At 47.9% G+C, this 27,851-nt stretch overlaps 1 protein-coding gene across 9 annotated transcripts in view; it reads right to left on the bottom strand.

The window, feature by feature from the left end:
• EIF4G3 (eukaryotic translation initiation factor 4 gamma 3) overlaps nt 1-22,218 on the bottom strand; it is a 131,053-nt gene extending 108,835 nt beyond the window's left edge. For all 9 annotated transcript variants that reach the window (XR_008842009.1, XM_056507995.1, XM_056508000.1 and 6 more), the window contains exon 1: nt 21,959-22,218. Coding sequence is in view for 8 of the 9 variants with exons in the window: in XM_056507995.1 (XP_056363970.1) it covers nt 21,959-22,128 (170 nt within the window). In the remaining variant the exon portion in view is untranslated. The remainder of the gene's footprint in view (nt 1-21,958) is intronic.
• Between the last annotated feature and the right edge of the window lie 5,633 nt (nt 22,219-27,851).

The raw sequence follows: 27,851 nt of genomic DNA, 5'->3' as shown, positions 1-27,851 counted from the left end.
GATTCTCTGTTTGTTCCTGAATTTGAGGCTTTAATATCTCAAATAAAACAGGCGTAAAACTTCCACCTCCAGCATGGAGATTTCCAGTGATGGTGTAAATATCTGTGTGCCTGACCCCTCTAGTGATGGATACAGTGACTTGCTGCACTGAGTACAAACGCCCCAAAATGCTTCCTGGTGATTTTTGTCCCTGCTCCCATGGCCGTGTGAGGGAGCTCCTGGTGTGATTGCCTCTGTCTTGACAGCTTTCCTGAGAGCTGCACCCTGTGTTAGTGCTGATGAGCTGCTCCTTGGAATCCTGGGCCTGAAAACTGGCTCCCACCTTGAGGGCCCTCCCAGCTAAGGGAGGCGTGGGCCCTATCCCAGATAACACCATCCCTTCATCAGAGCAGAGTGCAGCCAGTTACACAAGCTGCTGCTAATTGCCCTTTCTCAAGCTGTGCCAGAAGACTTCCTGCACTGAAGTAGCATGAGCTGGAAACTCCTTCCTTAATAAGCAGTTAGTCCTCCAATACCAGCATTGCTTCCTCTCAGGGCCTGCATGTGAAATTAGCACAAAAAAGAGGAAAGTGGCTAAGTAGCAGCCGCATATCCCTGATATTATGGGATGCTTTAAAATAAGTCTTATCCCTTGGTCACTTTTATTATATAGATAGATATCACACTGCCAGAGGACAGGGTTAGATGTGATATTGGGATAAATCCTTCCCTGTGAGGGTGGGCAGGCCCTGGCACAGTGTCCAGAGCAGCTGGGGCTGCCCCTGGATCCCTGGCAGTGCCCAAGGCCAGGCTGGATGGGGCTTGGAGAAACCTGACAAGTGGATGGTGTCACTGCCCACAGGATAAGCTTTAAGCACCCAACCCACACCAGAAGCCACTGCATTCTTCTCACTTTTGAAGCCTGATGATTTTTAACACTGCTCAGCCTCCAAGGATGGAATGTACATGGATTTGGGAGCAATCTCATGGACCTTGGCAATGCTTTGTGTCTGAATTAAAAGCTTCAGCTGTGAGCCTGGCACTTACACACTTTGCAGGGTGAGTAATGAGGGAGCTGCACTAATGACTCTGCTCATCCAGAGGGGCAGAAGAGCCCAGCAGGATTCTGCCTTCCCCTCATGGCCTGGCCTCCCAGTCGCTGAATGAAGCACTCCTGAGCCAGCCTGCGCCAGCTTCCGGGACTCAGGCTCCTCAATGCCTCCATTGAGCAGGGACAGCTGACTCGCTCTTTCTTTGGAGAGATGTGGGTGATGGTAGAGCATAAGAAATGGATATTTATGGCATTTGGGAAGAAAAAAGAAGAAAACTGGGGTTCTCATCCCCCAAAAGCTTTTTGAAATTCAGTAAAAGGACTAAACAGCACAGCCAGATATTCCTTAAGCACCTGAATTGTGGTTCCCTACCCCACTCCTTGCACTGATTTGGGTATGACGTCATGACAAATCATCTGTATCCCCAGAGAATATCTCCATGTACCTATTTCCAAGGAGGTTCAGACTTTCAAAGGAAAAAAAAAACCAACAATGTAAAGAGATCCCAAGAGGACAAATACCTGAAACAGAACCAGGTGCATGAAAAGTACTGTGACAATTACTAAGTGGGGGGGGGAAAGCAAGTTTGTACTTATTTTCTAGCAGAAGAGCTGGAGATGAAAACACACTGGTGGGAGGGGAAGTTAATGAAGAGAATGTAAGGACCCAAACAAAAAGGAGAGTTGATCCAATTCCTTCAAAGCCCAGCAGCTGGGTGTGAATGCAGCCGCTCTCAGTACAAGCCCACAGTAAAACAAAGGAGCAGCTCCTCTTGCCACTCTCTGACTCATCTCCTGCATTCCACATCAGGGAAACAGAAAAGCTTTCTCCCAGATCAGCCCGAACAGGAAAGGGATCCCTGCCCTAGCTCCCGTGGCGTTTCATCACCCCAAGTCAAACAGATCCATTTAACACGCTGGGTTCTTCCGCTCCGGAGGCCTCCGCGGCTGTGCTTGCCAGGTCAGCTAAGACAGTATAATAGGCATGCAATTGGATTTTGTGTTTCTGGACAGCAAAGGCTTAAGGGACTAAAACAGGGATTGTGCCTTCCCATGGCTGATGGAGGGACAAACTCATACAATTTAGAGGATCAAGTATCACACAAGCATAGTCAAGACCCCTCCTAACTCAGCTGCATCAATCCCCTCCCAGCCATTCCGGACAACACTCCCACTGTAATTAATTATCTACGATTTAAGAGTTCCAGGGTGATGGTTCTGCATCACAAAAGTCTGTCTTTACTCAAACCTAATCAAACTGGTGTTTTAAGTCCGGAAGCGCAGCCATGTCTGTCTGAGCACAGCACATACCTGTTGAAATCACCACAAATATGCAGCACTCCAATATCAAAGACAGGAAAAGAAGAGCAGTAAAAAGGGCACCCAAGGTCAAAGCCAACACCAGGGCTGCTAAACCCAAGGTTTTTATTAAAAGAAACCTTCCTGAAAGACTTGCAGAGGAAGGTGGCAGATTTCCTCCCAACAGAAAGAAAACCAAGATCTGAAAACTGCATTTTAGCAGCTGGAACAAAGCCATTGGGTGGATTTGTGGCACAGGTGATGCTGAAGCATGCTGTGGTTTGGGTGGCTTTTGGGGTAGAGGGGATTAGAAGCACATTCCTTGATTCAGTCAGGGCTATGCGTGCCAAAATCCAGCTCACTTGGTCCAGTCCCGAGGTCTAAACCCTCCATCACTGAACCAAGTTTTACTCACTGAAGATGCCAAGGACACAATTTATTTTTACTTTGTTGGGTAAGTTTGGGCATAAATTTTAAAGAAATTATTAAGAAAGGACAATTTGAGTGTTGACTCATGGACACATCTCACACTTTTTAAGCAAAGCAAACGCCCCAACGGCTCCAGATTAATTTCCCTTTTGATTTACAAGCCCCTACATTTATTAGCCTTCTGGACATGTGGTGAGGTGCATCCTTTGTACAGGAAACTGGAAGGAATTCAGTCAAGGCTTTAACTAGAGTTCACACTCCCCCTATTGGGCTCCACTGCCACACAGGAATTTTACCCCAGGCACTGACTTCCAAAGCAAAAAAAAACCCCAAAAAACTAGAACCAGACCCTCTGACAAGAATAAGTAAATTAAGACAACCCTTACCAAGGCACGAGGAGTGTTTGCATTGTGTGGTCAACCAGTTGTGAAGTTGTTTCTGGATAATCCCTTCTAAGTCATTAATTAAATATTAGTGCCTTTTCTGGTCATAGAATCCCAGAACGGTGTGGGTTGGAAGGGCTCTTAAAGCTCATCCATCCTATTCCACCCCTGCCATGGGCAGGAACAGCTTCCACTGTCCCAGGCTGCTCCAAGCCCTGTCTCACCTGGCCTTGGACACTTGCACAGATGGGGAGTTTACTCCAGGATAGAGTACACTGCTATCAGACAGATTCACATCCCTCCACACAGGCAGCAAAGAAGCACCAACCCAGGGGGTTCTCCCACCTTCCATCTCCATGTTGCTGTATCTATCTGAAGCTGGTTTCATTTATTTAAGACTAAAAATAAGCACACGCAAGGACGGGTACTTTCTATTGGTGAGGCACGAACTGGCTGAGGGGGAGTGATGAGCAGTCATGTCTGGGGTTACTTTTTCCAGCTTGAAAGTGCATGCTCAGCAGCCATCTATTGAAAAGTTTAAGTCATTCTCCCTCTGGTGAAAAAAATCCTCAGTCATGCTTTCTTGTCAAGGATTTCTTCTGTGACTTGCTCAGGCCCCTCCATGTGTCTGAATGCTGGTTTTTTCCCCGTTTGTCACATATTCACTATGGAGGGTTCTGCTATCCTTTAAGAGGTGCAGAGACACAGCCTCACCTCTCCCAGCTCCACAATTCATGTTTCAGTCAGGGAGATGGAAACCAAAGACGACACAGCTTTACATGCAACTAAAAATTGGTTCAGAATACCAAAAACCCAACTATTTCTAGAAAAAAAACAGCTGCACTGAGGTGCTTCGTGGTCATCTGTCAATTGCTGACACTACCTTATTTGCACAATCAGACTCATCCCTGTCCTGTTCTCCCAATTCATTTCACCCAACAGTGCATCTGATTTTGGGGCACAACCCCTCCAAAACCTGCCTGCCTTCAAGATAAGAAACAACCATTTCCCCTCCATCCCCACCCCAGCAGCACCTAGATTTATTTTTGCGTGCCTGCTACGCACCAGTGCTCTCCATCAGCTGCTTCCTAACAGTTCATTTTCATGAATTAATTCCACAGTGATGTTTCATAACTATTAGAGAGGACCTACCAGTACCTTTCAGGTTTATTAACACGGAATTGGAAAAGCAGCTTTGCTTTTGGTCATCTCTATGCACTGGTAGGATGTGCTGACCTAGGAGATTCTCCCACCTTCCATCCCCATATCGCTGTATCTATCTGAAGTTGGTTTAATTTATTTACAACTACAGATCTTCAAGCCTTAGAGCCATTAAAACCACAACCCCTCACAAAATAGAGTCAGTCTGGGGTGATGCCAAGTGAGTTCCCAACTGTTGCACAGCACCCCCCGACTCGGTGCTGCCACTCAGCAGAGCAGCTGTTTTAATAAGCGCTTACGTCTTCAGCTGCCTAATGCAGTAACAAAATAAACAGGACAACATGGAGCCTAATCCAGCGGGGTGGGGAAAGCCAGTTAGTGTTCCCAGGCACGGGAACAAGGCGCCGGGCTGCGCACGCAGGCGCTGCCGCTGCCCAGCCACGCTCCGCTCCGGCACCCATTTGCCAGGATCTGTTTATGCAATCCACTTTTCCCTGCGAAAGGCATGAAAGAAAATACTCTGTGGAGAATCTAAGAGGCAACATGTTCTCTCCACAGCTTTTTGCAACTTTTCCTGTGAACTGAGCAAACAAAATGAATTCAGAACTATCAGTGCTGCTCCGGAGCTGCATTAACAATGAGCGTGAGGCTGCCCGGAGAGAAAGGGGGGACTGAGTGCATTAACAAAAGCCCAGAGCGTGCTGGCTGTGGCCAAAGCCCAGAGCCTGAAAGGCTCCTTTGTCTCTCTGGTCAATGCAAACCCATTCAGCTGCCCATAGACAGCAGAAAGAAAGTGAGGGTGAGAGGAAGAAGAGTCCTGTCTCTTTAGGGGACATCTCAGCTGCCAGGCTGTGAGGCAGAGCAGGGACTTGCATGCACACAGAGCAGCACTCCAAGTGCCAGTAACCCCAGCATTGTGCCCACTGAGGACATGCTCTGCTCGCACCCAACCTTCCACGACCTGAGGGACACACATTTCAGGAACTGGACATCCAGTCCTCAAAAGGCCTTCAAGTGCAATATAAATAGTAGGCTATATAAAATAACCCCCTATTTCTGAGTCTGCTGGCTTTTCTGCAATCCCTTCCTCTCAACAATGAGCTATTGTTCCACTCCTGGGAAATGTTTGTGTTCGTTCTCCAAGTCCTTTACATTTAGAGACCTGCTCCTCATTTCAACATCATTCCCCACCGTGCTAAAAGCACCCAGCCTTTCACAGCTCAGGAGAAAACATATTTAGTATTGACTCCCCCAAACAAAATTAACATCCCCCTTCCTTGCTTTCTTAGTGCTACCATACAACTCAGAAGAGCTCAAGAGCAAATGAAAATATCCAGAAATTATCAAAGGAGGAGCGTCCCAGCTGGTACTGGTGTCCCATTTAAACATGGACATGTGCAACCACCATTCTGAAACGCAGAGTGATAGAGGTGAGCATCATCTCCAAGGGTCTGATGCTGGGCATGTTTCTCCTCCCAGATGTTGAAAGAAGGGTACACACACTCCTTGCCTCGGCCACAGCCACCAGCACCAGGAAGATCAATGAGGCAAGATCCTCCACGTGGTGGAAGACACGGCTGCCACGGACCTTTCTGGGGCCCACATGTCCCAAGGAACACAAACACTCTACTGTAAAAACCCAAAGCCATGAATTCATGCTGGGCTGCTCTTCTCTCCCAAACTGGGCTCTTGCTGCACACGGGAGCCTCTAGGCAAAAAGCAAAATTTGAACCCTCTGTGCTTCAGCAGAGCCAAGGTTTTGACACAAATGCAGACTCTAGGAAGAGACTTCTGCACAGTCTCACCCATATACAAAATAAACATTTAAGTGAGCAAAACCAACAGTGTCTATTTCCACTGCTTTAATATTTATCCATCTCTCTACACCAGGATCACCCAATTATCTTGCCCTAACCAGGGAGTTGCTCCATTCACAGGACACACACACACACTGGCTTAAAAGAAACTGGCTCCCTTTTCCTTCAGCAGCCTGATTGGCATAACCACACAACAGGCAAAGCTGGCTAAATCCTGTCCTTTTGCACCACCCCATGAGCTAAACCATATGCTGCATTTAAACACTTCACTTTCAGGGACTCCATATCTATTTTTGGAGATGGCCAACGGGCAAGATATTTCTTTATACAAAGAAGAAAGCTAACTTATTTTTGCCTAAAACACAAGAGTTTCTTAATTGCAATCACAGCAACAACTTCTGCAAGAAAAGCTTGTAAAGACAAAAACTTTCTTCTCCCTGTGTTGTAGCTGAACTAAAAAGAAGGAAAAAGCCGTCATAACCAGAGTTTTAATTAAACTGATTGACAGCACATTGACATGGGCCACAGCTCGCACAGGATACCATTTCCTTCTTGGTTTTTCAATATAGAAAAGACTCCTGCTCTTCACTATTGAGATAAAGATCTTTTTAGAGGTGCTGATCCTGTTGCTTCACTGGAAAATGAAGGAAGGTCTCATTAAAAACAGCCAGTAGTGCAAAAAAAGTTAGTTTCTTCAGGCATCCAAGGGGACATCCACTCAGAGGGACCAAGCCTGGAGACCTATCCACACACACCCCTGGCAGCACAAAGAGGCATTTCACACACACACACTCCTGCCACTCTCTCCTCCTCCACTGCAGGAATATTTGTACCTCCTTTTGTTTTCTCACAGGTGGGGAATAGCAATATAGACTAGGCAGCTTGTAAAGAGAGGAAGAGGAACTTACAAACAAAGTCCCTTGCATAATGAACAGACATGGACCCGTGGCTGCTGCAGAAGTAGGAATTTACAGCTGCTCTTGCAGCACATCTTTTATTTTTCCCTTTTTTTTTTTTTTTTTTTTTTTGTCAGTTCCAATACTTTTAAGTCCAATTATCAGAACACCCTCAAAGGTGAGAAAGAATAAAAAAGGAGAAAAAAAAATGAAGTTATCCTTGGGGTATAAAAGAAAGAGATTCCTGTGGTTGCCTTGTGCAGGGATAGGAATTGGACTTGATGATCCCTGTGAGTCCCTTCAAACTCAGGATATTCCATGTTGATCTGGCATGAAATCAGGTAATTTGCACTAAAAACTCCCGTGAAGGCAGCAGCTGCTACAATACACAAGCTTGAAACCGAAGTCTAAAGAAATGTGGAAATAAAGAACACACAAAGAAAAAGTCCCTAAAACACCTATTGCTAATTGGCAATGACTTGGACTTCCACTGACAACTCTGGCATGATGAACAGTGGTGGGATATAAATAGGAAATTCCTTATCACCTTCCTAAGGTAGAGCTGTTGTACTAGTAATTGAGAACAAACCCAGAGAGTCAGTTGTATTTATTTATACTTCAAATCACAACATGCACCACACAGCATAAAATAACAACTTCTTACTCCAAAGCTTTAGTGTTTGCACCACAGATAAGAGAACATCAATAATCTGCAGCAAAGTACACCCTGTTTCCAGGTAAAGCAAGATGTATTTGTTCTACTTAATTCTGTACAGTCCAGATAAGACACGTTTTGAGATGCAATTATGAAATGCCAGCATCTAAAATTAATCTATGATAAAAGTTAATATAACAACCAAGGGGATAAAAGACAATTCTCAAATATGCTAATACATGGTACAGGAGAGCTCCAAGATGCTGCTTATACATGAAAATTCATGTGGAACAAAATTAAGACTTAAGAAAAGCCACACAAAAATCTCATTAAGGTTATTAGGGCCACTAGAAGAGCTCCAACTGCAGAAGCCACAGAGCAGGTAGATTTAAGTCCCAACTGTCGGGCTCTTTGCCAATTTCACTACAAATATTGGAGCTGAAACTTCAGGTATAAACAAGCTTAAAGAGAGAAGGAACACAAGCAAAATGTGCCAACCAAATGAGATTCTTCAAAGCATCATCTGTAGAGGTTTCCTGGTTTATATTCTTCACTTTTACTGAGTGGAAACTGCAAAGAGGGTGATGCATATTTTGGGTATAGAGACACTACAATCTCTGTTCACTGATCTCACCCCATTTCACAGCTGCCCAAGGCAACTCTGAGACTGGGATGATGTTAAAATATTGTCCTGTCCCCTGGCACCACGCAAAGTGGCTCCAGAAACTTCTTCTTTTCCCATGGAAATGAAAGCCTGCCCTCTGATCCTACCTGCTCCTAATGCTCACAACAGGCAGCACACCTGAGGCCTCTCTCTCATGGGTAACTTCACATCATGCTCCCACCCTGTGATTACACTGACACAGAAACCCAAACCTACAAATGGACACTGCTGGGCATAGCAAAGACAAGCCCAGCCTGGGAATAATGCAGAAAAAAAGCCACAATTCCAGCTGACAGATGAACAACTCCTTGCTTGAGGGCACCACGTGATGAACCATGCGAGCTTTGGCCTTTTCTGCTCACTGACACCGAAGGTTGCAAAGGGAAATCGATATTATTACTAGACACCAAAATGACAATATCATGCAACACCTGCAGCTGATCTTTACTTTTCAGTTCCTAGAAAGACTATTTTGTTACAATTCCCTTGTATCTAAGAGGAATTTAGCAAGACAGCTGCTCTGATTCTCTCTGGAGTCAGGTTATGTCAAGAAAGTGAGGAAGCTCCTTTAAAATAATCCTGATTCATTCACCTCCCATGCAAGTGACCCCACTTTCTTCCATTCAATCCTTCTGCAACCTGGCTTCTCTGGAACAACAATGAACCGCAGACAGCCTCACCTGTTTCACAGAGCCACAGGTTTTGATTGGGAGGGACCTTAAAGACCACCCAGTCCAACCCCCTGCCAGGGACAGGGATGTTACACCCCAGGGCTGTTTCCATCCCTCTGGCCTATCACAGTCTCTCAGGCTTTAATCCAGATACACTTTCTGATTTCCTGAGCTGAAGATAGAAAGTTACAGCAAAGAAACAGCTTTGTTCTCACCTTTAAGCAAGAGAAAATAAAATAGCCAGTCAAACCTCAGTTCCACAGAACCTCAGACATCCCCTGCAGGATGACAAAGGACAGCACTGCAGCACACCACAGAGAGGGCCAAGGCCTCGAGCTGGACAAGACCCACATCCCCTGAGGCACCCGCTGAAAAAACCAACACGGGCAGCAAGTTCAGGACCCCACACTATGACACCAGTGGCAATGAGGGCGATCAAAAGGTGAGGTTTAGTACCTGACCAAATGTTTCTGAGAATCACAGACCATCCTGAGCTGGTGGGACCCAAAAGGGCACTGCACAGACACCTCAACAATCCCACCCTGTCCAAAGGCTCCTGGAGCTCTGGCAGCCTTGGGGCCTGCCCATTCCCTGGGGAGCCTGGGCAGTGCCAGCACCCTCTGGGGGAAGAACCTTTCCTGATCTCCAATCTAAACCCTCCCCTGACACAGCTCCAGCCCTTCCCACAGCCCTGTCCCTGCTCACAGAGAAGAGATCACAGCTGTGCCTTCAGTGCCCCTTGGGAGGAAGCCAAACACAAAAGGAGGTGAAGTCCCTCCATCAATACCAGCTCATTGTTTTTACTGATATATCTGAGCTCTATTTTGGGTGACAACCCTCAGTGCTGCAGTGGAATCCCCTTGCTCTGATTTGCCAAGCTTTGTCACTACATGTTTACTGTGGGATGCGTTAATGGGATGAAGCTACCAGTACCAAACTGGAGCAGATCCACTCTATCCGACTGCATTTGGATCAGTCTGCCTTCAGAGCCATGGTATGGACAACCTGGGAAGCAGCACATCCCAATCCCCACCTAAAAATAACTGCATTCATAAGAGCAACAGTCAATTCTATCTCCATTACTCAATCTTGATTAAATCTAACGTTCAGTATATTTCTTAATCAACTTGCCTCAAGTGACTACTTTAAGATTAATCTCTCAAAGCCTTTTTCATAGGAGAGAAGATTCTTCCACCATCTGAACACACTAAGGAGCAGGTAGAACATGAAAATGATTATCCACAAAGCTTGTTCTTTCCAAAAATATTTGGCAAAGCACTGGGTTTTTTTTTTTTGTCTGTTTCATATAAACACAATGTAAAACGAAGTTAAAACAAAGTCTCAAAAATGCCCTTCACCATTTAAAAAAGGATCCAAACTCAGAGGAAAGAAAGGATTCTGAAGACGGCATTTCACATCACAGTGAAGCAAAGAAAAAAGTCCTTTGGATACTTTCAACTGCATTTAATTTTGCGATTAACTACAACAGAAGGGAAAATAAATCCACTAATAACAGAGAGATATCTTTATACTGCTTTCCTTGGAGAAGTTCTCCTAGAGCAGCCTTTGGCTTCCAAGCATTTGGTAAGTGTTAAAAACCATATTTATATAAGGAACAGTTCAGCAGAGAAATGGCATGCCAGCTCCCAGACCCCTAAGCATGCATGGAGGCACCTCTGCACACTGCAAACCTCCCTCTAGAGGCCATGGAATGCAAAGGGGCTGCCAAAAACCTTCCAGCTGCTCAGGAAGGCATTTCTGCCCCTGCTGATAACATCCCCACAAAGCCAACCACACCCATCCCGGGCCTGGCAGCTCAAAAGTCCTCCCTGACCTGCCACAGGAAAATCCTTGCTTGAAACAGTTAAACATGGAAGTGAAGGGAATCATGGAATCCCAGAATGGTTTGGAGGGGAAGCAGTCCTGAAGCTCATTCCAACTCCTACCATGGGCAGGGACACCTTCCATTCTCCCAGGTTGCTCCAAGCCCCGTCCAACCTGGCCGGGGACACTGCCGGGATCCAGGGGCAGCCACAGCTGCTCTGGACAATGCAGAAGGGCTGGGAGAAAAAGAGCTGTACTAGGAAAAATTCCTGGGTCACTTTTTCAAGCAAAGCCACCAAATAAACTAATTTCAACCACCCCTGGGGAGACTGGAAGATGCTCATCCCAGAAGGGTGGTCAGAATCACTGCTCCCAGAGAATGAGGAGTCTTCAGAGTGAAGAAAATGCATTGCTCAAGAAATAAGGGAAAAACGGGAATCTATAATAGGAGACATGCATTAAAAGAAAAACATCACACACATGAAATTCCCAGGCAGTGGCCAAGCAAGAGCCAGGGGGACAGAGGCAAATCTGACATGAGGCAATGTCAGAGCCAGAACTTGCGATGATCATTTTGTTTATTGAAGTTTCAAGCAGGGAAAAAAAAGTCGCAATAGTAGTCTCACAATGAACAGTAGCTCAACAAGACTAAGACTGAGCAAACCTCCTGGTAAATGCTGTAAAAATATCCAAAGCAAGGCTGTGAGCAAGCTGGCTTGATGGAGGTGACAAGGAGTGACTGGGAGGAGACAATCACAGGGAACAAGGCTTTGATCTCCTGTCTGGCCAGAAACACATACCAGCCTACTCCTTTCTGGAGTAACTTTGGCTTTTGGTCTGTTCCAAAAGGAACAGGAATGGTTCTTCAGCTGCATCAGATGCTTTTGCACATCTAGTCTGGCAGAAAAAAAAAGAGGTTTTTTAATAAAATGCCACAGAGCAGACAACACAGCTGAAGCCACACCCATCCTCCACCTTTCCCATTCTGAAATGCAGCTGCAGATACAATAGTTACTTTCAAATACTCCTGAATTTCAATCATTGAGCTTAAAATAATTTATATCAAACAGCCAAACCAAGCACTATCTCACACAAACTGAATCACAATCCAACGAAAACAAAGGTCCTCAAATTCAGCATAGCTGTCTCCTGACTAGCAGCTGAAACAGCAGTTTCTGGCCTGATACCAGCTCAGGGAGAGGCTCTGACCAGCTCATCCCCCATCCATGAGGCAACCTGATAAACACACTCTGGGTCTGGGCTGGGACGTGCGGAGTCACTGCCACTGCAGTAGAGGACACCAACCAGGAACACACTCCAGTCCCAACAGCCCCACCAGGAAGAGAGAAATAGGACTGTTTGGGGCTTAGTTCTTCCAGAGCAGTTACTTTGCACACATACACGGAGTTATTTCTATCTCAAGTTTACCCTGCACACACATAACCAGGTAAGAGCATTAAAACCACAAGAGCCAAAGCAGACAGGGCCAGGTGACATAACTAAAAAGGCACAAACAGAAGAAGGCAGAGCAGGAGGAAAAGGAACAAATCGCAAAGACTCTCAAGCTTTTATCCAGCCCTTACTCAGCTTACAGCCTGAAATAAACTTCTCTGTGGGTATGAAGCCTACCTCCCTCACGCTGAATTCACAAAGTAAAACTTCCCATCTCTGGCTTCCCTGCAGCGCCAGCAGTTACTGCAGCTGGAGTTGTTACACCACCAGAGAGGAAAGTTCCCATCCAGGCAGGAGCACCGCAGCACTCGCTCATGGCAATTTTCACCCAGGAGTCTGACTTCCTGCAAAGTACTAAAAACCAGCTGACTTTTCCCTTCCTATGCATGCCATTAACACAGAACTGCTCCTGCCCACTCACCTCACACTCTGTGCCCTAAAATCACAAATAAACCACTCCAGCTTCCCAGGCTTTCCCCCCCATGTCTCTGCTCCACAGGAACAGCCCCTGCTTGTGTCCTGGGGGCTGGGGACCCTGCAGCAGCATCCATTTCTGAGCCAGGTTCTTCAGCTGTATGATAAGCAGGAATATCAAATATCTGGTATTTTACCTTCTTGTTCACTCAGCTGCATTTCCTGCAGTGTCTCCAGTACTTCACACTGTGACCTCACGGGGAAATGCAATGCTCTGCTGGTCACTCTGTTGTGGTGACAGCAGTGTTGTCACCCAGAGTGATGGTCCTTCCGTCAGCTGAGCAAGGAATTCCAGAAGGATGATTCTCCAGTGTGTTGATGCTCATTTCATTCCCAATTCTGTAACTCCTCATGGTTTTCAGCCCATAATCTTTATTTCAGCAGTTTATCAAAATGAAATGAAATCCTAAGTACCTTCTTGCCACATGCGGACCTTATGACTTCTCCTGAGTTAAAATTCTGTGTCATACAAAATGGAATCCTGGGAAAGCTGGAATTCAGGGAGAGCAGTGCAACACATCTCACACTGCTGCACAAAAACCAAAGTTCACAGAGAGCTCTAGGTAGGAGAGGAGCCCTGAGTCTCCTCAGTTCAACCCTCTGAACCTCTAATTTCCCCTCATAAGGAATCTCAGGTGCACACTTCACAAACACCTGTGCAGGGAAATCCAAGAAAGAGTAACAGCAACAATATATTCACCCCACCAGGGACTGAAGGTGAGCGTTAAATTAGTCTCTGAGCATTTCCCACTAAAAGAAATCCTGGTTTACTCCCATTGGCTCTGCCTGATGGATCCAAGGCCAGGTCAGATGGCTTGGAGCAACCTGGTCTAGTGGAAGGTATCCTTGCCCATGGCAGGGGGTGGAACAGGATGAGTTTCAGGGTCCTTCTCAACCTAAATCATTCTGGGATTCTACAGATTCAAGCCATGAACAGGGATAAACACAGAGGGTTGCAGGTGCTGCAGTGCTCTCTGAAGTGATGTCACACAGCTGAACCAACACACAGGTAGAAGTCAGTGAGGATGTACCTGATGCACTATCCCAGATGTGAAAGAAAAGGGAACTTCACGAGCTGTCCCTGCCTGGCTGCTGAGGCCTATCTTTGGCTGCAGCAAGGCAGGGAGGGGGGTGTGTCAAGGGCTGATTGTTTGGGTGAATGCAGGCAATGCCAGGTACCGCTGCCACGGCCACCGCCACCAGACAGGGTAGTCTGGGGCAAAATGGGAATCATTTCAAGTTAAATGTGGTGCACAACCTCACAACCAAATACTGAAATATAAAGGAATTTATCTGTGCAGATGAACTTATTCAAAATTAAGAAAGTGTTTGGGAAATGTAATCAACGAAATTAAGGCAAACAGCTTAAACTCATCAAAATTTAGACTTTGTGATATTTGCATATCAGCAAAAATCAGGTATTTTTTCCTTTCTGAAGAGACAGACATAAAGGCACTTTGAAATCAACTTTAAAACACAATGCTGAAGGATAACATAAAACTCAAGTTGGACAGGTTGACAGCTGAATTATTTGCATTCACAACTCTAAAATACGAAAGATAGAGCTCAGAAAAACTGAGTATTTGGAAAGAGACTGTCCGGTGACAAGTATTTATAACTGTATGAGCACTAGTGAGAAAGGGTGACACAAAGTGAAGCTGGTTTTATATTATGCAGCAAGTGCAACTCAAGATGTCTCACCAGCTCAATAAATACTACATCCAAAAGCACCTTCCATACGACCCTTGCCATACTAAAGCTGCTGAAATCCCCTTCGCAGCACACTCCAGACTTCAAGGTGCACCATGAATTTCACAGTAAAAGTCACAATAAACAGGCTTTAAACGTTTTTTTTGTTTCAGTTCTTGAATTCCCCCCAAAATAAGTGGTATAGGTTGCTCACCCTCAGCTACAACAGCCCTGCTGAGTTCCTTTTCTGATATAATACATTGAGTCAGCCTAATGATTCAGCTGCATGTTGCAAAACCAAGTGTCCAGTGTGGTGCCTGTACATCACCCCAAACAGGAATTCAAGATTTCCAGAAAGTTTTCAGGCCAGATTTCAGCCTGAATTTCATATCAGACCTGACAGTTCTGGGGCAGATCTCGTGGCAGCCCCAGGACAGAAGGGCTGGGTCTCACCACTCAGTAGAAATGCACCTTTGTTTTCTAAAAGGTCCCTTCCTCAGGATGCTTAGGAGCCTTCCCAAGACAACAGCTGACTAAAAAAACAAAGCTGAAAGTAGAATCACTAAAAAAGTCTTTCCCTTTGATGCACATAGGAAGAGCCTCCTGCTTGGTCTGAAAGACCAGATTTCTCTTATTTTTGCCTTTTGGCAAGAAAAAAAGATAAGCCCAGAAAAAGTCAGATTCAAGGCACAGTACAACTACTAATAGTAACTTATTAGTAAGTACAACTTACTAATAACACATAAAAGGGAAATCAGTTTTCAGACCACCATTAGCAAAGCCATAGCACCAGCTCAAACAGATTTTCACCTATCACCAGTGACATAGACACTGCAGTCAGACTCCTCTGACTACTCTGAGTAACTCAGTAACTCACAGACACTCTCACGTGTAAATCAAACCAAACACACAATCATCATCTGGCAACCCCAAACAGAGCAGCCCTGCAAAAGCTTTCTAAACTTAGGAAAATCTGTGTTATTTAAGGCCTTTAACCATTAATTCCTCCTTGCTTAGCATTTTCACAGCAACAAGAGCAAACTCCAAGGCTGGCAGGGAAATTTCTGTTTCCCACCATATTCAGTCTCGTCCCCTGCAAAAATCAAGGATGTTCTTTGAGCTTCCAACTTTTACAGCTATTCCAGATACTCTTATCCAGTGCATGGGAGCCTCATTCCTAGTGAGCTCAAGCACTTGGAAAGGAGCAGCAGCTCACTGCACTTTGACAAGTCCTAACCCATTTCAACACAACACCAACAGACTTAGAGAGCACTACTGGGATCAGTCGAGAACAGGATAAGTTTTATTTCCAAGACACACATTCTGGAAGCCACTTGGCTTTTTTTCAAGCCTATATAAAGCTCTAGAAATATTTTAACTCTCATGTAGATAAAGGAAAAACAAAGTTGTTACAACCAACAATCGAAACATCTTATTTTTGGTGGCAGAATTGATTTAAACCTGATATGATCTCAGTGTGGGGAAACTCGTCCTTTTCTCTCTACCTCAACTACCCAGCAAACAAAGGTAAAAAAACTCCTCAGGTACAATTGAAATACAGAGCATGTAATTTTCCTTTCAGGAAAGAAAAAAAAAAAATCATGCTGTCCCATTAACCTAGTTTCATGCCCAACAGCAATTTGACTCAAGTCCCATCAGCAACAGTGTGCCATCACCTATTCCAAAAAGAAGGAGCGTGCCCTGGGACACCTTCCAAAGGTAAAGAATAAACCAGAGGAATAACATGCACCAGAAGATTTCATTAGCCTAAAACCTGATTTTGCTCTCCTCCCTTTTTTTCTTCTTCCAGCTGTTGCACATCAGCTCCTATTCAGGAGGCAAAACAGAGTCCAGGGTTTGGGAAGGAAAGCTGTGCAAAGAAGTGCTTGAACTTGCAGCAAGTGTAAAACACAGCTCCCTGAGAGTCTCATCAACTGTGCTCCCTTAAAAAACAAGAAGAAAAATTAGTTCCCCTGGTTGCTCCAGACCACGGGGCACACAACTGCTCCCCCCACATGTTCATGCCTTGGAACAAACACCAGTTTTCTCTTCCCCATTCATTCCAGAAAAGCTTTTGCAATTGCTAGCAACCACATTAAAGTCACAGATAAAGTTACCTACCAAAGCAATGCAATGCCTGTAAAACAGTGATACTACCCATCTGTAATTCTCCAGAGTAAAAATTCAAGCAACTCTAATCATATTAGCGGATTTACACACAACTAAACTTGACAGTTGACTAGCCCTGAAATTGCTGTATTAGGAGAAAAAGAAAACACAGGAGGGAGATCACTGCTAACTCCTACTACTAAACAAAAGTGGAGCAAATGCACCAGTTCAACACATCCCAATGTTTGCTAGCAACACGGAAAAGCCATTCAGCCTGAAAATTATGGGCAAAATCCATTCACACACAGATAAAAATCCTTCTAAGTCCCAACATCTAAAAGGGAAGTTACTTGTTCTGAGTCTCCTGTTACTCTCTCAACAACTTCTTACACAAACTCTGCTCCCAAATCAGAGCTGCTCATTAAATACACATATATTTAAATGGATAAAGTAACCTTCTCCCACAGACTTCTGCCCCAGAACATCCACAATCATGTCCTTGGATGTGAGAAGAAAATAAGCCACTTGAAATCACATTTTTAGAATATTTTTCTCCAAGAGATTTCACCACAAAAAATCTTACAAAGCTGGTAAAGTGACATATCTGTGCTCTAACATGATTAGCTTTTGTCATTAAATAAATTAAAGCTATTGCTGCTTGAAAGAAAGATATGCCAAGGCTGGGAAACAGCAACAGGGGAGATGGCAGAGAGGGCTTAAGGCACTTAGTTTTTTGGCAACATGCTCCCCAACCCGTGCCTATTCCTCCACTGCAGAGGAGCCACCACCATGGAGCAAGCAGCAGGGAAATCTCTCTTCCAAGATCTTCTCCTGCTCTGACCCTCCCAAGATGTTTGATCTCCACAGTTTCAACACTCCTAAAGAGAAACACTTCCCAGGCAACACCTCTGCCCCCTTCCCTCCATCCAGCTGGGAACATTCTCTCCTCAAGTCAGAAACACAGATATCAAGGGACAGACACCTCTGCTCTCAGCCTGGTCCCTCCTTGCCACTCTCAACTACTCCTTCCCTTTTGGGACTGTAATGCTCCTGACACCTTCCTCACCCGCAGCTGCCACTGGCACCTGGAAGGGGATTCCCAGTTGTGCAAAGCCACACAGGGAGTGCCTCTCACGAGAGCCACAGCCACGCTCTTCAAGCTCACTTTTGTGCCCAAGCATCCTCCAAATGCCTTGTCCTCAACTTCAAAGTCATCAGACAGATCTCAAAACTCCAGAGTGCACAAAGCTGCTCCCTCTGGGAAAACACCACTCAAAATGGAAGTAAGGGAGGGAAGATGGCATTGGCTCCAAACTTCCAGAGGGGATCATGGCAACCCAGAGACCCCAACTCTTCAGCACACGCTGCAGATTCTCTTCTGGGAAAAATTACTGGGCACTTCCTCCTCCAGCTCAACTCTTTGCTCACAGAGACATAACAGAGAACCCCATGTACCCAAACTCTCCTCAAGAATCCAGACTTAACCAGATCTCTAAGGCAGGCATAATCTAGCCTGGCCTGCATCCCAAAACTGGGCAAGCACTGCCACAAGTCACCCCGATTCTCACACAGCCTCAGGCATTCCTCAACATCATCCTGTATTTCTTGCTGTCCTCTTGGGTTTTGGGAAAGCTGCTTGCATCCAGAAGATGCCACCCAACACAGCAGGAACCAACACAGCACTTTCTGCAAGGGACTGTAACACAGTTAGCTGAACAATGCAGGAAAAACTAAAACTAAATTACTGAGGCAATGTTAGCAAACATGTTTCCTTGCACAGCAATGGTGGAATTCATACAGAGATCAGTCCTCCAAACACTGACCCTTCCTCTCTGCTTCTCAGAAATGGAATTAACAAGGAGGAAGAAGAGAAAAAAAAATTAGTAACAGTCTACTGACACCCACCCCGAGCCTGCCACAACCTGCAATAGCCTGAGGAACACCCAGTTTTTCAGAGATACCCAATCCCACACAGTCACAGGGACAGATTAAAGTCAAGCTTACTGGTGCCTGCACATCAACAACCAGGAACTCTCTCCAAGTGTAAGGAAGTTGGGAAAAGAAAATAAAACCCTACCAACAGCAGCCCTGAGCTGCAGACAGCCTGATTTGGCTCTGACTGAACAGTGTCACACTAACCTGCAGCCGGGGACCTCACCCCAGGTGCCATCCATCAACCTGGCTGTCCCTTACAGGCAAACGTTTGCCCATGTCTAGGCTGAGAAGAAACTGGTGACCTGATAATACTGATCCACAAAATTCATTCACAGCACGGGGACTTTCGAAAGAACAGCTTAATGTAACACACACAAAAAAAATACTTCATTCCTAAGCGGGACAGTAAAACACAGGCTGGAGGGTGACATGTGTCAGAAGTACCACTGAGGTAAAACCACAAAGGCCCACAGTGCCCTTGCAGCACCTTTGTTACTGAACCTTTTTATGGAAGAACTCTCACTCCAGACTTCACTGGAACTACTCCTGCAGAGGCAGTCTGGGAGTCAAAGCCAAGGACAGCAGATTGGGATTTACTTTTTACAATATCCCTTCTGTGTGTCACTTCACCCTCACTTGTCCTTCCCAACCAAATAAGGGTCAGACTCCAACTGAATGATTTATCCATACTGACAATTTTGAGCACAATTTCTGCCTGAACTCAGGTTTGGCTGAGTACTCACCACTACCAGAGCCACAAAATTACCCCAACTTACTTTTACATAGGAAATTTAAATTCTTGAAGCCAGTGTATAAAGGATATTCCTCACAAGTCTGTCTTGTCTTAGAGCAGCACCAATAACTATTTAGCATGAAACATAATGAATCTCACATCCAGACATTTCTGCTCTTCATGTCTATTATTTTCCACCTCTTTCTCTCAAAAAATATTATTTTCTAAAAAAATTTCTTCTTTCCTCTCTATGTTAATTCTCTCCCCCTCATGCCTCGTTACATGCACAAGCTGAACATTTCTCTCACACACAATTCTTATTTTTTTCCAATTACACAGATATTGTTTAATTTCATGATACATTAAGTCTGAAACCACAGGTATTTCCAAAGTTACAAAGTTCACCATTAAGAAACTGCTTTGGTTTAAAAAGCTCAAGTCAGAGAAACCTGCAACTCTTTTATCTGCTGTGAGGTAACAGTGGCTCAACAGTTGTATCAAAACACAGAGAAGAAAAAGAAACCAAAGAGGGCTAAAAATAAGGCTGAACTCAGATGAACCCCTGCACTCCAGTAAATCAGGGATGAACTCTGCTCCCCAAGCCTCACTCAAAGCAGCACTGAGAGGTAACAGCTTTTGTTTATAATCAAGCACAGGTTTTGGTGGAGGATAAAACCCAGCCAGGGCACCTGAATAAGCTTCACCAGGACACCTGAATCAGCATCAAAAATAAAGCGTTTGTATATAGTCCAAGCACAGATCAGTAGTTTAGGGGTTAAGGAGAGATATCGGTCAAACACAATGTTTTCAAAACAGGCACGTATAGAAATAAAAATGAAACTGTGTCATTTTAACCGCTCCACTTTTATAACACCAACTTGTCATCTCCATCAAACACTTCTCCCTCCCTCTGTCCCTCCTGCTCACGGTGTCCAGGTGGGTCCCCAGAACGGGACACTCTGCCACAGCAGCCCCAGCTCCTCCAGGAGCTTCCCCAGGCTTTCCAAGCCCTTTTGGTTTTAGGCTGTGCTCAGAGTAAACCCAAACTTCATCCCTTGTGTGCTGCATGCAACACTCATCAACAGCAACAGCCACAACAGCACAGTCCCTCCGCCCCACCAGGCTGCCCTCAGCGACACCCAGAGAAGCACCCCAGGGAATAAAGTGCTTTGGAAAGCCCAGCACAGCCCCAGAGCCAGGCAAACTTCAGCCTTCAACTATCAAGGCATTCCCCGATAAAAAAAGCCCCTTCCCAGACAAACCAGCACCTTGCTGGGAAGATCAGTTGGGCACACCCTGTGCACGCTGGCCGGCATTCCCACTCCAACACTTGGCACATCCCTCAAAACTGAAGCACGTTTTCCCTGAGCAACAGTTTTACTCAACACCACCCCACTGACTCTACTGACAGCACCTTCCCTGTTTTTGTATTCCTAAACCGGTTGGAATTACAGAATACCACAAATCAGGCAAAAATCAGCCAACAAAGAGAACATCCAGGGGTTTTCACTTGACCAAAACAAATCTGTAACGTCAACAGTCTCATGATTTAAGCAATGAATTTGTTGTCATGGCAGGTGGTGATTCTTGCCGGAAGCTCAAGAAAACAATGGACCTAAACTGATTACAGAAGGGCTGGGTTTTCCCACCTCCAAAATGAAAGTGAGAGCAGGAAAATGCTCATACACAGTGAACACAGTTCTGAGAGTACAGCCCTGGGCACGAAAACAACCCTGCACTTCCACCTTAAAATCCAACACACCGCCAAACATTAATAGGAAAATACACTCCCGACCATCTCTGCACCAGTCCCAAATAATACAGCACGGAGATATTTCACAAAGTGTGTTTTTTACTTCATACTCCCCACAAAACTCCAAGGAGGGGGGGAAGAGAACAGCCAGTTTGCCACGGGATGCTGTCGGACGCTGGAAACAAAACCTCGGGCAGGCAGGCACTTTCCTGCTGATCCCTGCAGTATTTCCCTCCTGACTCGGGGCCTACTCGCAGCACAGAACCGAAGACCTTTAAAAAACACTCGCAGTCCCCGCTGGCCTCTCTTTGTAGCAGCGGCTGCTTTGGTGGGGGGATTTTGGGGAGTGGGAGCCTCCTCCTCCTCCCTATCACGCGTGGCCTGGCACAGAAAGCTGCTCAGTGAAATGTTCCACTTGAGATTTATTCTCACCAACCAAGTAGGAAAAATTAAATTAAATTAAATAAATCACATTGAAATCGTCCCCAGCTGTAAATAATAATTTTAAAAAAGGGTTTAAATTCGCCTGGAAAACAACAAAACCAAAGCACTTACCTGGGCAGGATCAGAAGCAAAACTGAAGAACGATTTATAATTAAAAGTTTACCCTTGGGGTCACCGCTGCTTTGGGGGAGGGGGAAAAGGGACCCCCTGGAAAGGGCTGAACCTCCAAACCAGCCCACTGGGGAGGTGGACGGCCCCCTTTCCCTGCATCATCCCAGCAGGTGCAGCCCCCCCTTACAGGGGGCCCCACACACAAACAGACACACAAAAAAGGGCCGGGAACCCCTCAGTAACCCCCACCTCACATCCCCCCGGCTCTGGGGGGCCCCGCGACCCCCAGCCCTTCCCCGGTCTGGGGGGCCCCAAGACCCCTCACCCCCCACCGCCCTCAGGCCTGGGGGGTCCCCGCAGCCCTCACCCCCCGGCTGCGCTCGCTGTGGGGAGGGGGTGTCACCCCCGAGCCCCCGGGGCAAAGGATACTGCTGGGGCGGCTGGGGCGGCAAGGCCCTGATGTTGGGGTGAGGCGCCGGCGCCGGGTGAGGGGGAGCCGGGGGGGGAGGCGGCCCCGCCGCCGCCCCGCTCCCGGGGCCGGTCCCCGCCGCCGCCGCCGCCGCGCCGGGTTTCAAAGCCGCCTTCTGCGGTAAACTCATGGCCAAGCGGAGCCACCACCCCGCGGCGGGGAGCGGGGCCGGGGGGAGCCGCGGAGCGGGCCGGGGGAGAGCCGGGGCAGCGCGGCGGGCCGGCACCGGCGCCGGTCTCCGTGACAACGCGCCTCCCGGAGGGCTCGGGAGAGGGGCCGGCGGGGAGGGAGGGGAGGGAGGGAGGGAAGGGGGGGCGCCTCAGGCCGCGCTGCTCATGAGCCGGCGGCGGCGGGGGGTCGCGGTCGCCCTCGCCGGGGGCAGCGGAGCCGTTCGCGGCGGCGGCTCGGGGGCGATGCCGGCGGATTTTCCTCACTGGAGTAGCGGAGCATCAAACATGGCGCTGCGGCCGCCTCCAGCTGTCCGGCCGGGCGGGCGCTCGGGCGCCTTCGGGCCGCTCCGGAGCCGCTCGGCCCAGAGCCGATCGGCGACCTTCGGCTCTTTCCGGAGTCGCTCGGCCCACCACTGATCGGCAATCTTCGGCTCTTTCCGTAGTTGCTCGTCAGCCAGCACCGCTCGGCAAATCTCGGGTTCTTCCGGAGAAGCTTTCGCGGGCGCAAGCGCCGTGCCCTGCTCCCCCTCCCCCGCTCAGCCTTGCACCTCCCGTGACCCCCGTGCTCGGTAAACTTCGGCTATTTCCGGCAGTCAAGGCCGTGAGACAGTTCGGGAAGTTTCGGAGAGGCTCGGAAGAGGGATTCCCGCCCCTCTCGTAGCTCTCGGGAGCTTCTCGGTGATCTTCGGAATCCCTCGGTATCGGCGCGGACGCAGCTTCGGGCACACTCGGCTCGGCTCGGGGAGACTTCGGCAACGCTTGGCGGTGAGGGATTGGCCCCTGGCTGTCAGGGCGCCCTGCGGTCCCACAGTACCCACCCCACTGAGGGCTTCGTGGGCCCGAAAGCTCACCCCCAGCCCTAGTTCCTGGCTTCTGGAGAGGCTGGAAGGGGTAGGGCCGCAGCCCTCCCCGAGGCATCGTGAGGGCCGGCAGCCCTGAATGCCACATGGAAGCCTGGGATTCCCGGGACCCCCTTGGCTGTGAGGGGTCTCGCAGCATCCACCCTACCGCGGGCACGAGAAAGTGGCTTACTTAAAAAAACTCACCCCCAGCCCCATTACCAGCCCTACAGCCCCCACCCCAATTCCCAGCTCCTGGGGCAGCCGATATGGGCCACACTGCAGCCCCTCATGAGGGGAGACAGTGCTGAGGGTGACAGGGTGGCTGTGAAGGACCCCGGGGACCCCCAAGGCCGCCCACCTGTGATAATGGCCCCTCCAGACCTGCCACTGTGGGGAGAGGTGTTCACCTGACCCCATGGTCACACCAAGCCATCATCCCCCAAGGGTTGCCACAGCACCATGTTCATCATTTCACACCTAACCTGTAGAACCCTCCCCGCGGCCACCACCTGAGCTTGGCAGTGGCCAAGGCGGTTTGTACTATCTCAGGGAGATAAAAAGCGCCTCAGAGCAGGTTCCAGCAGCTGCCAGATTGTCCTGACTTGTCCTGCCTTGCCACTGGCGGCTGAGGGCTCATTCCAAGCTGCTGGCACCTTGCAGCGTTCCTGCCACACCGCACGTCCCAGGGAGACACTCCAGCACCGTCACGGTGCCCACAGGTATTGCTGCCCCAGTCACCCAGCCTGGGCTGCTGCTCTAGGAAACCTTCCCAGGGTTTATTTGTGTCCTGTCTGCTGCAAATTCTGAGCAGCTGTAAGCTTAGGAGGAAGGTAATGTTTTAATACAATCACAAATAATGCTTAAACATGGAAAGCTTCTTTTAGTGAACAGCTCTCATAGTGGTATATTCAAGCACCTGGAGAGTAGCTGGTACAACCACAATATGAGACAACACTCTTTGTGCACTAAAGAAAACCTACCTGAGGAGTCACATCAGTCCCCATCTGTGCAACGGTCCTGTTTCTATGAAGAGAAGTAATTTTGAATTTTAAATATAAACCTGAAGGTGGAGAATCTGGACTGGGTGTTGTTCACTGGAGCAGAACTCAGCACAGTGGGTGAAAGACAGTAAAAGTGTCTTGAGTATGTTTTCCCTTTGGAATCAGACTCTGAGTTATCAAACAGTGGGTTTGTGCAGGGCAGGTTTAGAACACACAAGGATTGCAGTGTATCCAGAAGCTCTCCCTCCTCCAAGGTGTGGTCTGAGAAGGAAAGCTGGGAGCTGCCATGCAGGTCTCCATTAAAAACAGCCCTGCAGCTGGAATACTTTCTTACTTACTCAGGTGCTACCTGGAGGGCACAGCCACCTCCCGCAGTGCCAGCAGGCATTAGTGGGGCAAGGGAAGGTGACTCACATGCTGCTTAGTGTCCCTTTCTATGCTCTTTGTTCTGCACTGGTGTAAGGAAAATACCTAGGAGGAGTGAGCTCATACATACCTCACACTGCCTGTGGGGAATAGGAAACACTGAGATTTCTTTTTGAGGGAAAAGAGCCCAACCAAGCCCTGCCAGCCTGTAAAGAAGTCCTGAGTGGGGAATATTTCCATCTGAACCCAGGAACAAATATTTAGAGGGCTCTCTGGCTGTTTTTTTCTGAGTCAGTTTTCCTCAGCGGCCTTCAGCCTGCCATATTTAACTGATTCCCCACCAGGAAAACTGAAGAGAGGAAAAAGACTGACCTAAAAAAAAAAAAGGCCAAGTACTCCTCCACTCCCCAAAACTGGGAGACAAAGAACTTCTCTCATGGTATGGGATTTGCCCAAGGACTAATACATCTCCCAGCACCCCAGAGAGCTGCTGTAGTCACAGCTTACCTCTCCTGCTGGGCAGATAATTCTCCCTCCACAGCTGGTAAAGACTTGACTGTTATTACTTAGAGGGTGTAAGTAGAGCTGTGTGTCCTGGGGGGGCTGGTGCCATTCCATGACCACATCCTGGCACAGCCCTTCTCCAGGTAGCCCCCTTTGCATGGAAGGAAATTCATCTCAAAAGCAAATTGACATCCATGGCTGCCTCCATTCTACAGAAATAGCTGCCTGTAAACACAGTTGCAAAAGAGCTTCTGAACTCCAGGATCTTTGGCTATAACATTTTTTTGCCTGTTTAGAAAAAAAAAAAAATAATAATGGCATTTTCACCATATTGGCTGCTGAAGCTCCCAAAATGTGCTGGCCAGGCAAAGGAGCCAGGCTCCCTGCTCTGCCTTAAAGCCCTTCCAGAGTCAATGTCTCTCCCCAGCCTTTTTTTCCCCTTTTTATTTTTTCCTGAGAAGAAAAAGTAGATATGTCTCCCTCCTACCCTACGCAGGACAATTTGGCCAACAAATCCTGCAGATTTCAGAGCCTGAGTGAGTTCCTGCTGGATTCACACCCCTCTTGCCACCTCTCCATTTTGCTTTTCCTCCTCTTTTTCCTGCTAGCTTTATTAGCACCTGGGAACCAGTGTGTCACCATCGGCAGCTGGAGCCTACAGTGCTGAGCTCCTCTTTCAGAGCATCACCAGCCCTTTTTCCAGTCCCACCAGTGTCTCATGTACCTGCCACAGCAGAGACCCAACCCCACAGCACAGGGTGTAGTTGGAATGCTGGAGCTGATCGTGAACGTAGGAGAATACACTGGGAAATGGCTGTTTTCCTGAAGGAATGTTCACAAAGAGAAAATTGTAAAGTGAGGAAAGTGTAAACCACAAAGCCAAGGTCCTGGCAGTGAGTCAGGAGATACAGCCTTCTTGTTGCTCAGCGCCGAGTGAAAACTTGCAGTGATCAGAATGAGCAGGTCCCAGCTGCAAGGTGGGATTCCCCACCTCCCACTCCCCATCCTCCTGCTTCAGGAAGGTATGGCTTCTTCAGAGAAGCTTTTGGCCCTAAAATCTGGTTGTCCCACTAGGTGACCTCAGCACTGTTGTGATGTGTCAGGGGTTTGATCCTCCTTGGAGGGAACAAAACGGGAAGGAAGAAGGCAGTTCAGATGCTTGGGTTCAGCCTCTCACCTCTCAACAGCTGTCATGGCCCCACCAAACCTGTGAAAAGCCCCCATTTCCAGCTCTGTTTGGAGGCTCCAGCATGCTCCAGGTGCCTGCTTTCACCCAGTGCAGTACAGCAGCACCTCCCTCTTTTGGCTTCTCCTTCTTTTCCTGCACATATCCTCTTCCAAATACCATCCAGACAGAAAAACACACCCAACATTTAAAAAAAAAAAAAAAAAAAAAAAAAAAGTGGGTTCTGCTTGGAGCTTTCTCCATTCCTCCCCCTGCCTGGGCTCAGCCCTCAGTAAACGTCTCAGCCCTCGAGGGCACAGCTGAGTACAAAATAAAGCAAATACCACCCAGGACCAGGCAAGCCCACACCAGGTGCTGGCACAGAGCAGGATGATTCACCTCCTGCCTGCTCTCCCTATGCCCACAGCCTCCCAGGAAGGAAAACTCCCACCACCTGCTCCCAGCCCAGCACTGGCAGACTTGACCACGGTGTCCCCCACCACAACACAGCTGATGGTCACCCTCGAAGTCCTCCTGCCCTGGGGCTATCCCTGAGCCATCACCCTCCCTACAACTAAGCCCCAGAGAGCCAAAGTATTTCCTTTTTGGATGGTTAAACCACTTCTAACAGCATCTCCATGTGACACCTGTGCTCCCTTCCCTGTTCCTTGCAGCTGGGAAAACAGCCTTTTACCCCAACCCTGTGCTATTCCTCTTTGCCTTACACCCACGCTGCTCTTCTGTTTCCCTAGGAATACAGGTATTCCACCACAATCTAAACATGTAGGGCCAAATCCAGACCAAAATAGGACTCTGGTAACGTCGCTGGCTCCTGCCAGCCAAGCACTGGAGCGTGCAGGCAGCGATTTTCTCGGCTCCACCGCCCTCTGTGGGTTTGCGCCATTTCCAGGCAGATCTCAGGGAAAACAACGGCCACGGCCGCTCTCCAGCGCGGCAGGAAACTAAGGGCCTCACACTGAATCGTGCAAGCAGAAAGTGAGTGCTATTACTACATTTCTGTTCCATCTGGGTGAGAAAGCACGGTTAAAACAGTCAGAGAGGTATTTTAATGTCTTATTTACGCAACACCCGTGTCCCCAGCTCACTGCTGGCTCAATCCTGCCCGTGCCAGCAGCAGAGACACTCTGTATTCCCAAAAGTTTGCTACCAGTGGGCTGCAGCCTCCTAGTTTTGTCCCCAGTTCCAGCCCCCAATAACTAAGGCTAAATGGTCAGGGAGTACCCCAGCACTTGGTTAATGGCCATCAGCCCTGCCAGGTGCTGGGGTGAGGCTTGCAAGGAGCCTGCAGCCCAGGTCCTGCCTTGCATTTTTTGGGCAAGCCTGATGATGCCATGGAGCATCTGCTCGGAGTGAACATTGGCCTGTGTTACGGAGCTGGCAGCATCCCACCAGCATCACCAAGCCAGAAGTAAGGGAGTTTGGAGAGAAACCTGTGCAAGGCTTGTGCTGCTGGATCCGACCACAGCCCAGCTGGCCAAAAACTCACCCAGGAGGAAGAAAAAGCATCCGGGAAAGACCTCCCTGCTGCAGAGCTGTGTGGGGCCATGCCATGGAGATGGAAAGCAAAGAGCCACCCGCAGTGAGAGTGAGGTTTTTGGGAAAAAAAACCCTGGATTTAGCCTCCAACAGAGGCAGCAGTCACCAAGCACAGGCTGGGAAAAGCCTCCTTTTCTCAGTTTTGTCAGCACGGGACAGTCTCAGTGGTGTAGACAGGGAGAAGAGCACAAATAAAGAGAGGCAGACCCTCCTGATGTAAGAAAAACTGAGTGGTGATCAGCTCCAAA

This window comes from Oenanthe melanoleuca, chromosome 21 (genome assembly GCF_029582105.1).
Source record: "Oenanthe melanoleuca isolate GR-GAL-2019-014 chromosome 21, OMel1.0, whole genome shotgun sequence".
Taxonomy (NCBI): Eukaryota; Metazoa; Chordata; class Aves; order Passeriformes; family Muscicapidae; genus Oenanthe; species Oenanthe melanoleuca.
Note: the sequence above shows the minus strand (reverse complement) of the source record. Positions and strands in the feature narration are given on the sequence as shown.